General features: G+C 34.8%; 1 protein-coding gene across 1 annotated transcript in view; it reads left to right on the top strand.

Annotated features, from left to right (window-relative positions):
* The window catches only part of LOC144980095 (cholecystokinin receptor type A-like), a 229,351-nt gene extending 219,484 nt beyond the window's left edge, over nt 1-9,867 (top strand). The window contains exons 7-10 of the mRNA XM_078927612.1: nt 127-347; nt 3,995-4,169; nt 4,852-4,977; nt 9,393-9,867. Of these exons, the coding sequence (XP_078783738.1) occupies nt 127-347; nt 3,995-4,169; nt 4,852-4,977; nt 9,393-9,653 (783 nt within the window). The 3' untranslated portion in view covers nt 9,654-9,867. The remainder of the gene's footprint in view (nt 1-126; nt 348-3,994; nt 4,170-4,851; nt 4,978-9,392) is intronic.
* Nucleotides 9,868-12,620: the final 2,753 nt, after the last annotated feature.

Below are 12,620 nucleotides of genomic sequence, written 5' to 3'. Positions count from 1 at the left end.
CACCACCACCACCACCACCACCATCATCATCATCATCATCATCATCATCATCATCATCATCATCATCATCATCATCATCATCACCATGAACAACACAATCTTCATCACACATCATATAATACCCAGAATACAGAAGAGTACACTTTCTACAACAACGAGACGTCCACCACCTTGATAATGTGTTCCGATGCTATCACTGACAACAACCGCCTGGCCTTCGCTTCCTATCAACTTGCCATTATGTTTGTCATCCCTATCATCATCCTAACTTTCTGCTATGTCTTCGTCATTGATGTGCTGTGGACATCTTCCCTTCAATTGAAGCAAATGACCAACTGTAACTCAAGGTAACTACAAATTTACTCAGATTACACACCTGATCTAGACAATGTTAAAATTCGCAATTTTAGGAGATAAAAATTGTAGTTGCTGTAGTTAACTTTAAAATCACCAATTTACCCTCTCAAGGATTAATTAACACACCGAATCCCTAATATTATGGAGTCTGGCATCAACTTTCATGTTCGATAAGTTTTAATGACTTAGGATGCTCATGAAGCTCTGAAATTTGAGCCACAATTTCGTATTTTAACGAATTTTTGTAATAGTAGGAAGGCATGAGATTCTCTTACCATACTCAGGCGTAAAATAAGGACCTTGCCATTAATAGCATTGCTTATTTCCGAAAAAAAATATTGTAATATCGTTTCTCGTTCTACATGTCAAGTGTTACTGCTCGCTAGGGACACCTTGTAAAGCGCTTTGATATTGCCCTTTATAAAAGCTTTAAACGTAATATTTGGAGCGTCGCTGACTCAGCGATATGTTTTCTCTTGTAAAAAAAAAATCCGTCTAGAGAAATTAAGCATCTTCAGTAATCAGATGGTGACATAGGAAAAAAAAATCATGTAGATATAGCAGAAGATCAATAAAAATAAATGAAGTCAATGAAGGGTATTCAATACCTAATGACTGCTCCATAAAATGATGACAAGGTTTACGCAAACGCGCAGTCTAGAGAACTTAAACAATGGATTTCAGATATTCACTGCTTGAAAAGAAATTCGCATGTTTTTCTCACAAGCTTCTCACTTTGGCAAGACCGATATGTAAGTAGGATACAAAAAAGAGGAGAAAGAAGATATTAAATCGCATATTTATTTGTTTGCCGCGTATCGTTAGGGATTTCAAGATACGTTATGATTAGGCCCCTTCTGCTTCCACGAAGGATTCTTTTCTAATAAAATGCTTATTCCAGGTTGTTTGTAATACGGACAAGCAACATGTGTAATAATCTTTGATAAATTAAAATCCTTATCATACTATCATATTTATATAAGAAAAGGAGACATAAAGCGCATGGAGTGATATCAATATTCATTTTTTTTGTGTGTGGCAGAACTTTGGAACGCAGCACTGTGACGTTTTAACTATATTTTGTTATTGACTGAGGACGGGTTTTGAGCACGAAACGTCGGTAGTTAGTATCAGTTTAAAAACTAAAACTATTACATTTATGTTCATCCATTGCTTTTGCCATACCATAGCTTCCAGCAGTTTAGTATTCAATGAATATGTTTGTGTTTATTTCTTTTGATATGTCGTATGCTGTGTGTGAATGCATCAATGGTTTAAAAAAAAATAGAATTACATTCTCTTGCATCAAATACCACTTTCGATTTTTCATTTTTAGTCTATTTCTCAAGAAATGGCATGCATTAAAAATGCAATCTAATCATTTCTGACAGACTATATTTTATTCCGTCTAAAACTTGATTTGAAATGAAAATTTGAATTATAATGTGGTAATAATATGAGGATAGGCTGAAAGACTTTGATGTGATGTCCACATGGATCTCCATCCTTGCTGTCACGGCACACATCCATAATCCAAATATTATTTCATCTATTTGTCAAAACCAATCTATTGTGTTGGGAGTATTCCATGTGATCGCTTTGGTTTTTATCCGTCCTATATTTAATTTGTGTCTTGCGTCAATATCGTATTGATACTATGCGTTTAGGATGAAATACTCACATCAGCCAGCTGGATATAACGCACCAACAAATAAAGCTATGTGTAACGTTATTATTATTATCATTGTTATTATTATTGTTGTTGTTATTATTATTATTATTATTATTATTATTATTATTATTATTATTATTATTATTATTATTATCATCATCATCATAATTTTTATTATTATTATTGTTATCATTATCATTATTATTAATATTATTATTAGTATTTTCGTATTATTTATTATTATTATTATTATATATTATTAATTATTATTATTATATAATAATAATAATAATATTAATATATTATTATTATTATTATTATTATTATTATTATTATGTTATTATTATTGTTATCATTAACTTATCATCTTCAGCATATTCATCATCAGCATCAAAATTATCATAAATTTTATTTCTCTTTTTAATATCATCAATTTTACAGCCGCCCCACACAGATTAAATGTCAACCAGAAATTAATGAACTTTAAACATCAAAACAGCAATAACTGCGCCTCGACAAGGATCGGTCTAATGATAAAAACTTTCTGACACAGTGTCAGGTTTTAGTCAGATCGAATGACGCATGAAAAGGGTTAGGTCTCTAGTAAATAGATCATAAATAAAATTCCCTTTGTGCATCCCATAGGGGACATTTTTCTCTAGGGTCTATTCCAAGGGGAGACTAGGATAACCCAGGCGTCAGCCGCAGTGCAGCGCCGCAAATTGAGCTAGGGCGAGGTGACTTGCTCAAGGCCACACATCGCAACGGCGAGTGATTGAACGGGTACGAAGCAAAGACCGTACCGCTGAGCCACGCTACCCCCTGGTTATTACTATATCAATGTAAGACAGTTACACCTATCAGTTGTTCATTTGGTCAATCAACAAAAGATACATATTTGTGGAAGAAATTGGTTCATAAAACTAAAACATCCAGACGTCCTGGTTTGAATGTGTCGTAATATTTGACCGCCATCGTCATCCAGTATTGAGTCAGGGAGAATTTGACAATGAAAACTAAGTGTTAAGTCCAAGTGATACGATTACACTGAAAGGGATTTTTCAACCCGTAGCAAACTTAAATTCGGAACTTGTTATTATTTTTTATTTAAAACCCAATGTTATTATCCCGTTCATCTTGATAAAGAAACAATAATAAATTGGAATAGAATCAAGCTTCAATTTAATTTACAAAAACGGATATAGACGTTTCTGGTTCCCCTTGGTCAACAAAACATGATCAAAGAAACATAAAAGACACAAGAGAGATGAGAGAATGGCGTTGTTAAGGCGAATCGTTTCTTCCAAGCAGCAGCATTTGTGTTTATCCTGGTGTCATGTCATACTTAGCAGCTAGAAGCTCTGGTGGACTAAAACCCTATATAAAAATGAATATAGCAACTTCAAAAAGTAAAAAATACCAAACACAGAACGTTTCGGGTCCAAAACCTTTCTTCAACCAACAAAAACAGAAAATGAAACCCAATTAAATAGAATTCTGTCTGGGTTTTAACCTAATGTGTTTATATTTGAATTGATTTTTGGCTGAAGAAGGATTTTGAGCCAGAAATGGTCTGTGTTGTGTTTCGTATGTTGTACTTTTTGAACCTGTTAAATTAATTTTTGTTTATTACTTGTTCACCTTAATATGACACCAGATTGACGTGACATGGCGTATTCAGAGACTTATACTATGTGATACTCTGTAAACATTTGAATATATTCCTCTTAGTGGGATACTGTGATGGTGTCTGGGTGAGACTTTTAAGTGATCTCAAACTAAACACACTGATGGTGTGCTCTTAGAATCTACTTCTGCTCCCTAGTTGAACAATTCCCTTTGTCTTACGTTTTCTCATTTTCTTAACTATCCAAAGTTCTTCCATTTTGCTGGCGCTGAAATGACCTTAATGTGTCGCAAGCACCATAAAACCCTTAAAAGCATACACAACCAATTTCTTTCCAGCTCCTACACCATTATGTCCCACGACTCTAAGAGACAAAGCAGTACCAACTACGATGTTAATTACGAAGACCATCCCTCTGCTTCCACGCGTCACTCCCACATACGCTCCAGAAGAAGCATGCTTAGCCGGGTCACTAGAGAACACAGTGCCGAAGTCTTGAAAGCCAGAAAGCAGGTAATCCAGTCGATTGTTGTTTGTGTTATTCATCATATATACATATATATATATATATATATATATATATATATATATATATATATATATATATATATATATATATATAATTTTGCACAGGAGTCCCGTCATCGAAAATTGAGTAAAGAGCCTTTCCCATAGACTCAACTGTGCGACGTTCTGAACGGGATTCGAACCCTGGACCTTCGATCCGAAGGCGATTGCCATCCCACAAGACCAGTTAGCCGCACTGTGAGAGAATACTGATGGATTATTTTTGAAATGTTATACACTGCCCTGTGACGAGATGAGCGGGAGGTTTCGAGGCTGGTCTCAACTGCTGTGACGAATTAAAAGTGGAGATGTAGCCATAAGCTACTACTACCGTTAATATGTGTAAAATAAATACCTGACCGTTAACAGCGAGTGCTGTGTCTGACGGAAAAATAACTGTAATATCGCCTAACAGGCGTCATGTCTCGTTCTTCGTGTTTCTGTGGTCAGGGACCCTTGGTATAGCGCTTTGAGCAGGTTTAGTGGATATTGCGCGACAATGGGTAATCGATGTACAAGTTTATAATATTTCCTTCTATTATTGCTGATAGTGTCAAGTTCTCTCTTGTTGTTGTTGTTGTTTTGATTTTGATTTTTTAAAAATACAATTTTCTGTCTTCTGCTCCAGGTGATTAAAATGCTGGTGGCGATTGTCATCGTTTTCCTGTTGTGTTGGGGTCCAAAGTTGACGTTTAACCTTTTGTTACGACTTGAGATGAGCTGGACGCATAACGTATGGGCTTTGAACCTTAAGGTACGAAGAAGGTTAATAACGACCTACAACCTTACACGGACAAAACATTTTTACTCCCTTTAACCAGGAAGCTTTTTACTTCATGTCTCCGTACATCAAGTCCATGGAACCGGAGTTTATCCCGGCTTCTGTAGCGTTAAATGGACCATAGAAATTGCTTACTACTCTTTGGATAGGACAAAAATCCATCACGAGATACTTTTCATTTGACCTAAATGATCCATCTACCCAATAACTTGTGAGTGATCAGGGCGGGGGAACAAATGATCCAAAAAATCGACCGATTCAGGTCACTTTGTCAGCAAATATTAGGAAATATTAGCGTAATATTAGGACTCATTCGAGAAATTATGAAGATAACCCCCAATTTTTTTTTTTTAATCTTCCGTCTGATGGCACAATGCACCTAATTTTTGTCAACATTCGACCTTGGCAAAATTAATGTTTAAAAACATCTCTCTCTCTCTCTCTCTCTCTCTCTCTCTCTCTCTCTCTCTCTCTTTCTCTCTCTCTCTTTCCTCTCTCTTTCGTCCCTCTCTCTTTCTCTCTCTCTCTTTCTCTCTCTCCCTTTCTCTCTCTACAGTAGTTAATCGATGTACAAGTTTATCATATTTCCTTCTATTGCTGATAGTGCCAAATGCCTTCGCTAGTGCAGATCAGATGGGCGATGAAAAAAATCTATTATACTTTTTCATTAAGAAAGAAATGTCACCTCACATAATAACAATATCATTATTGTAGCGTGGGTCAGAGACAATTGGGACAAAGGGGAGTGTAACTAATGGATTGTGTAGTTTGTCAAAAACTATTGGTGTTGTTGTTTTCAAACACAGGGTCGTCCCTTAAAGCTACCAAGACAGATGAACTTTGTTTCAGTGGTCTGATATAAACATTGAAATTGATTGCTACCATCTGAATGCCTCAAGTCAGTGGGAGGAAACTCTTCATCAGATGTAATATTTGATCCAATGACCTCATCAATGGTGGATAAACGAAAAGTTTAGAGATAATTCAAATATAATGCAGGGCCAAGCCAGGTCTGTCAGACAGCTTATCTACCCATTAGCCTGCAGGACTCGCATGATGCTCAGCCCTAAAGAGCAATCTTTCTGCTGGTCGCTTCCTCATTTCGCACTAAGGTCTGCTTTTCCCTCTTGGCCTTTTCTGCTTAAACGGTATTTTATTATATCTAACGTCTTCCATGTGGCTTGTATTATTGCATATAAGAGAAGGAGAAAAAGCAGCGAATTTTCCATCAACGTTATTATGATATCATTTATATCGTTGTTCCTCGCTGACATCTTCATTCTAATGCATTATTCAAGGGTTAGCCAGGGGAATAATAATTATAGATAGACATACAAGTAAATTGCCATTTACTCTATAAATTGAACGAAATTGACGTCACTGAGCTATTTGTTATTGTTTTTAGACATTCATTTTAATGATTAGTTCTCACTAAATTTTATCAATCAGACTATAAACGTTTAAGGGTACACATGTTTGTGTTTTGTGTGTTGACATGTTATATCCGGCTGGAGGATGTTGTAAGTATATTAGTTAAACACATAGCATCAATTGACTCCAGGACCTCTTGTTTATTAATGATGATGATGATGATGATGATGATGATGATGAGGATGATAATAATACATTGCGCTTATATAGAGCATATTCCCGGTGATGAGCTATATCTATGCGCTTTACAATAAACTACAAAAGATATGAAACCATGACATACAAATATTAGCGAAAGGTCTATTCTATATTTGATATTATTAGAAATAAAGAAAAATGTGGCACACGTCGAGGGACACAAATAGATACATTAAAAGTTGTATAATAAGTTAAATTATGAGTTGTGATCATTAAAAACCAATAAACATATATAAACATTTCTTGATTTCTAATGATCAAATCTTATAATACTTAAGTGTTTTTAAAATAATATTTCAAGTCTAAACAACCAATGTCCTCGGGCAGGTTGATCCAACTTTGAGGCCCTGCAAATTTAAAAGATCTTTCACCATATGATTTTGGCCTCACTTTGGATTTTTAAAGACACTGACTTAGATGATCATAAATTGCGCACAGGGGAATAAAAATTAAGATGATCTTTAAGGTAGGATGGAGCTTCGTTATTTTCTTGAGAGATAATTTGGTGGCAAATGCATTCTATTTTATAATCAATACGTGCGTCAACAGGCAACCAATGAAGATTTATGAGTGATTGTCTGATTTGTACAGTAGTTCTAGTGACAATACAAGCTGTAATGTTTTCTTTACGCTGTAATTTAACAAATTTGTTTCGCTGGAAGGCCTATCAAAAGATAATAACAATAATCTAGACGACAAGGTATAAATGCGGATGTGCTTATCTTTGCTGGAGACAAGGATAGATAAGGTCCTATGAGCCCGTGTTTTCTCATTTCTGTAAAGAGAGACTGACATATTTTACTTATTTGAAAATCTATATTGAAAGTTTGATCAAATTTAGAAATGTCTTTTGTTGTTCTGAGCTACAGATGAGTCTATTGTCATTGGGGGGGGGGGAGGGATTGATAAATTTTAATTTTATCAGGTTTAGTCAAGATAGTGTACTAAGGTGATCGAAAAACAACCATACAATGCCCTAATCGGTAAACAATTAAGAACTAAAAACAAACAATTAATGAGTTATTGTTGTCAACTCGTATGAGATAATAAAGGAAACGGGTATTGTTCAATATACACAATTGTCTACACAGGATAATTTGTGAGCAAAAAGGAAATCATAAATAGAGAACATTGGATATGATTTTGATAGGGGGCAAACTAAAACATGGTATGAAATGATAAAGCATTTTTCATAGGTTTGGATTTATCTATTGAGTATTTTTTTAGCGCCACAAAACACTACAAGCTTTCAAGTGAGTGTCATTGAGCTCTTCGTAACGAATTTAATAAATCCATAGCCATGGAGAATATACAAATTTTCCCCGTTTGACTGGCAAGATAAACTAAAATTTTATTAAATTAAGACAGAAACTCATGAGAGTGAGACAGGAAAATTGTGAATTACCGATGTAAATGAAGGTACAGTTTAGCTTTGAAACATTCGATGTAAACGTTCTGAAATCGTGTGAGAGTGCGATTGTTACATTTAAAAAAAAAGATCCACATAGAATCTCGTGTTTTTAGTTTCTATTTTCATTTTCAAATCAATGTGATCATCATAATGGTCAAAGCTTGATGTGTTCTTTTGAAAAATTCTGTATAGATAGTATGCAGATGACGTCACTCAGGCCTTTGTTATTGTTTTTGCCATCCGCGTTTGTGAGTTGTTCTCACTAAACTGTATTAACCAGACTATAAAAGTTCATGGTTACACAGAGTTTGTGTGTTGGTCCGTTATACTTCCGGATGGCAATGTTGTGAACTCCTTGGCCAAGCGCATTCTATCTATAGCCTGACACTAGATCCGTAGCCATCGTTAACATAACGCCGGATACTAAACCCTCTAGGACTGGCAGTTTGAAGTCATTTTTTAAGATGTGTGTATCGTCTAGTGAGTTGTCGTTAGTAGAGCTCATGAAAACAAGTTATTTCATTGGTTGAACTATTGAATACAACCCACGATGTGTTTTCTTTTGAGATACAGGAAACAGCAAAGGGCTTAAACAAGAGCTTACGCATTTATTTATTAAACTGCTATTTTTAGTCGCTTCCTTTGACCGGAAATGAAACTGTTACCGAAAGTAATCGTTCTGAGCGACGTTTGCTGGGTTTTTGTTAAAGCAGGTATCAATATAGACATAGCAGAGAGAATACTTCAATAAAAATCCTCATCCCAATTAAATAATCACCCTAGAGCGACTGAGACTGGACCTTCATCTTCATGACAGTCTATTGTTTCATTCACTATTTTTCAGTTCATTTATCCTACACCAGTGGCTGATTCCAAATTTTTCAATTTCAAGATTTCAAAATAAAGATACAATTCTTCTTAAGTTAAATTGAGCTTTAAATTTAGGTTTTATATAGCTCAATATCAACTAAACGTGCTCAAAGCACTTTACAAGGGGTCCCTGATCAACAGCAACATGTAACATATAGAACGAGACATGACGTCTTTTAGGCGATATTACAATTTTTTCCAACAGGGACAACGCTGTTAACGACCAGGTACTCATTTTACACTCAGGTACGGTGAGAAAATATAATTAAAGAGCCTTTTTAAGGACTCAACTTTGCGCCGAGCAAGGCTCGAACTCAGGACCATCCGATCCGAAAGCGAGTGTCACACAACTAGACCACATATCCGCACAAGAGAAAGTTATTAAGTTATTATAAAAGCATAGCCGAAACAAAATTTTACTAGGTCCAATTTAATTTCAACTCACTTTTGTAACACATTTTATATTTTATTTCACCAGATTGGCCTATTTCTCTTGCCATTCGTCCATTCTTGTCTAAATCCAATTATCTACGGCTTCATGTCAAGGAATTTCCGCTCCAGACTGTTGTCAGCCTTCCGGTCTTTCGCCTTGTGCCGCAAAACCCACCCCAAGGAATCCTTTGTCGACAAGAAAACAATGGCTGGCTCGTACTACGAATTGGAATCACGCTCTACCAATGGCACAATCCATACCAAAATCAGTATGAGACAATGCAGCAGCAGTAATTCGGACACTTGATAACGATTGGAAATACATTTTCATTCCAGTTACCAGGACGCTCACTTTTTCCCATCTAAGCTGGTTTGGAGTGAAAATTCATTCTTGCCACGATTTTCATCGGTGTTTATTAGACAATGTTGGAATTGTAAAAAAAATAAAAATAAAGTAAAAATAACATAAAATAAAATAACATTTATAAAAAAGAAAGAAAGAAAGAAAGATAAATAAAAAATGATTACGTCCCGGGTGTCTTGGAATGTGTGTGCTATATCACCAGAGTGATTATTAAAGGCGAGCTGGACCTGCATGTTCAAGTGAAATACAATCAAGCACGGTTTCCTGGTGCTCCTCGGGGCATGCAAAAGAAAAGTTAGAGGAAACCGTGTCTTGCCATAACAACGAGATGGTGAAGGGAGGAGGGAAAAAGGAGAGGTGCTTCGTACCAGAAAGGTACCGACTTCGACTATATACCGCGATAGGTGGCCTTGAGCAAGTCATCTCTCCCTAGCCCACTTAGCGGAGTTGCGATGCGGTGAACAATTGGGTTATCCCAATTTTCCTTTGGAATAGACCCGAAAACAGGTTTTTGTTGAGGATGAATAAAGGGAACATTATTATTTATTTGCTCTATTGATATGTTGAGGAAATTAATTTTATCATGACATGTTACAAGGAGTTATTTTCTGCGTCACAACATTCATTTATCGTCGTAACCAACGATTGGCAAATCCTGGCAAAGAATAAGCAATGTTCCCTTATCGATTTAGATACAGTACTAGTTGGATTCTAGCGCTCTCTCGGGAGAAGCCAAGAAAAAAACCTCGCTAGAACCCATCTATAACTTTCATACCTTGGCACACACACACAAAAAGGCGAGAAGTGGATGAATTTTGTGATGAGACACTGTGTAACCATTTCATTATCATATTCCAACATTGCGTATCCATCTGATTTTCTTCAGCCCCATCAATGTGACAATTATTTTCTTCAGAATCGTGACATTCATTTCGATAAGGCATCAAGGTCTGAAAACATCTCAAACCATCACTACATTGTTAAAAATATAATTATTTCTCTTGATCTGTGGTGGTGGGCATGTTTTCACTCATCAAAATGGAGATGCTATTGAATATCTCATCACCCGTCGATCCACTCTAGAATAAGACACCAACTTCCTTCTAGAGGGTAATACAACAAACAAGATTCGTGTTCATGTGACTTTGTATCAACATCCATAAAGACTTATTAATATTCTGATAATGGTTATGGCGAATAAAAGACATTTCATGTCCATTGGAGTTCTTGACAAATGCAAAACAAACTTTGTAATGCATAGCATTTGCATTAGCATATTGCGATTTAATATTCAAGAAAGCGACGCCCAAATATCATCTTGTGTGTTTTCCTACGATTATTATTTGAATAATTTGAAGTAAAGGAGGAGGAGGAGAAGGAGGAGGAGGAGGAGGAGAAGGAGGAGGAGGAGGAGGAGGAGGAGGAGGAGGAGGAGGAGGAGGTGGGAGTGGTGGTGGCGGTGGTGGTGGAGAAGAAGAAGAAGAAGAAGAAGAAGAAGAAGAAGAAGAAGAAGAAGAAGAAGAAGAAGAAGAAGAAGAAGAAGAAGAAGAAGAAGAAAGATGAGGAGGATGAGAAGGAGGAGGAGAAAGAAAAGGAAGAAGAATTAGCTATGAGTTGGAATAAAAAAAAACAATGTTTAAATTACAGAAGGCGACCAGTGGTCGGTGTACTTTGTGTATCTAACACTTCATGACCAATGAGCATGGCTATTTCTCTAATTCAAAGATAGGAGAAGGCAGAAATATACAGTTTATTTTAAATTTTGGTGTGAAAACTTTACTTTAGACAGAAATAGATTAAAATGGCCCCCAACTTTGGAATCCCTGGTTGAAGACGTGTGACAAGTTGAGATGTTTTGTGTGGCAGTCAGGCATCATTGTTCTACTTTTCAAATCTTGAAAGTTCCAATAAGCTGTTCATACATTTACCATTGTTTCGAGAACGTTCCTTACATTGAGCTATCAACTTTCATACATTTTGCCGTCATGCTGTTATGATAAAACTGATGAAACAGGAACAGGCACTGAGTAACAACAGCATCATGAGATTTGGTATATTATTATATTATTATTATTATTATTATTATTATTATTATTATTATTATTATTATTATTATTTTATTATTATTATTATTATTATTATTATTATTATTATTATTATTATTATATTATTATTATTATTATTATTATTATTATTATTATTATTATTATTATTATTATTATTATTATTATTATTATTATTATTATTATTATTATTATTATTATTATTATTATTATTATTATATATTATTATTATTATTATTATTATTATTATTATTATTATTATTATTATTATTATTATATTATTATTATATATTAGTATATTATAGTAGTAGTAGTAGTAGTAGTAGTAGTAGTAGTAGTAGTAGTAATAGTAGTAGTAGTAGTAGTAGTAGTAGTAGTAGTAGTAGTAGTAGTAGTAGTAGTAGTAGTAGTAGTAGTACATAAGATAGCAACGTACTTGATAAAGTAAAGAAAAAAATTACAAGGAAAACATAACAAAAAATTAGTAAGTCATTGACTTTTGCAATATCAATTAAATGAATGTTTTTCTTGTTTTTTTTTTTGTTTTTAATTTTAAGTCATTTCAATATCGCTGTTGTTACATCAATCTACAGACTTGCATTGTCGATCAAACTTGCACGGTTTGATGAGAATGGATGTACATGTAATTATTTACAAATGTGTAACCCAATTAAATTGGTCTTATTGTTGTTATGAACGATCTGAAATGAATGCCAACCCATAATAAGGCGGATGAAGAAGACCTTAAATGACGTACCTGATCAGGGTTGTATACTTAGGGTTGTGTCACAAATATTTCGTATGTACGTCATTATTTTTATTGGCTCAATGTTAAGACCTTGTTTTT

The sequence above is a fragment of the Berghia stephanieae genome, chromosome 1 (assembly GCF_034508935.2).
Source record: "Berghia stephanieae isolate SIO BIC M18660-M18661 chromosome 1, UCSD_Bste_1.3, whole genome shotgun sequence".
In the NCBI taxonomy this organism is placed as follows: Eukaryota; Metazoa; Mollusca; class Gastropoda; order Nudibranchia; family Aeolidiidae; genus Berghia; species Berghia stephanieae.
Note: the sequence above shows the minus strand (reverse complement) of the source record. Positions and strands in the feature narration are given on the sequence as shown.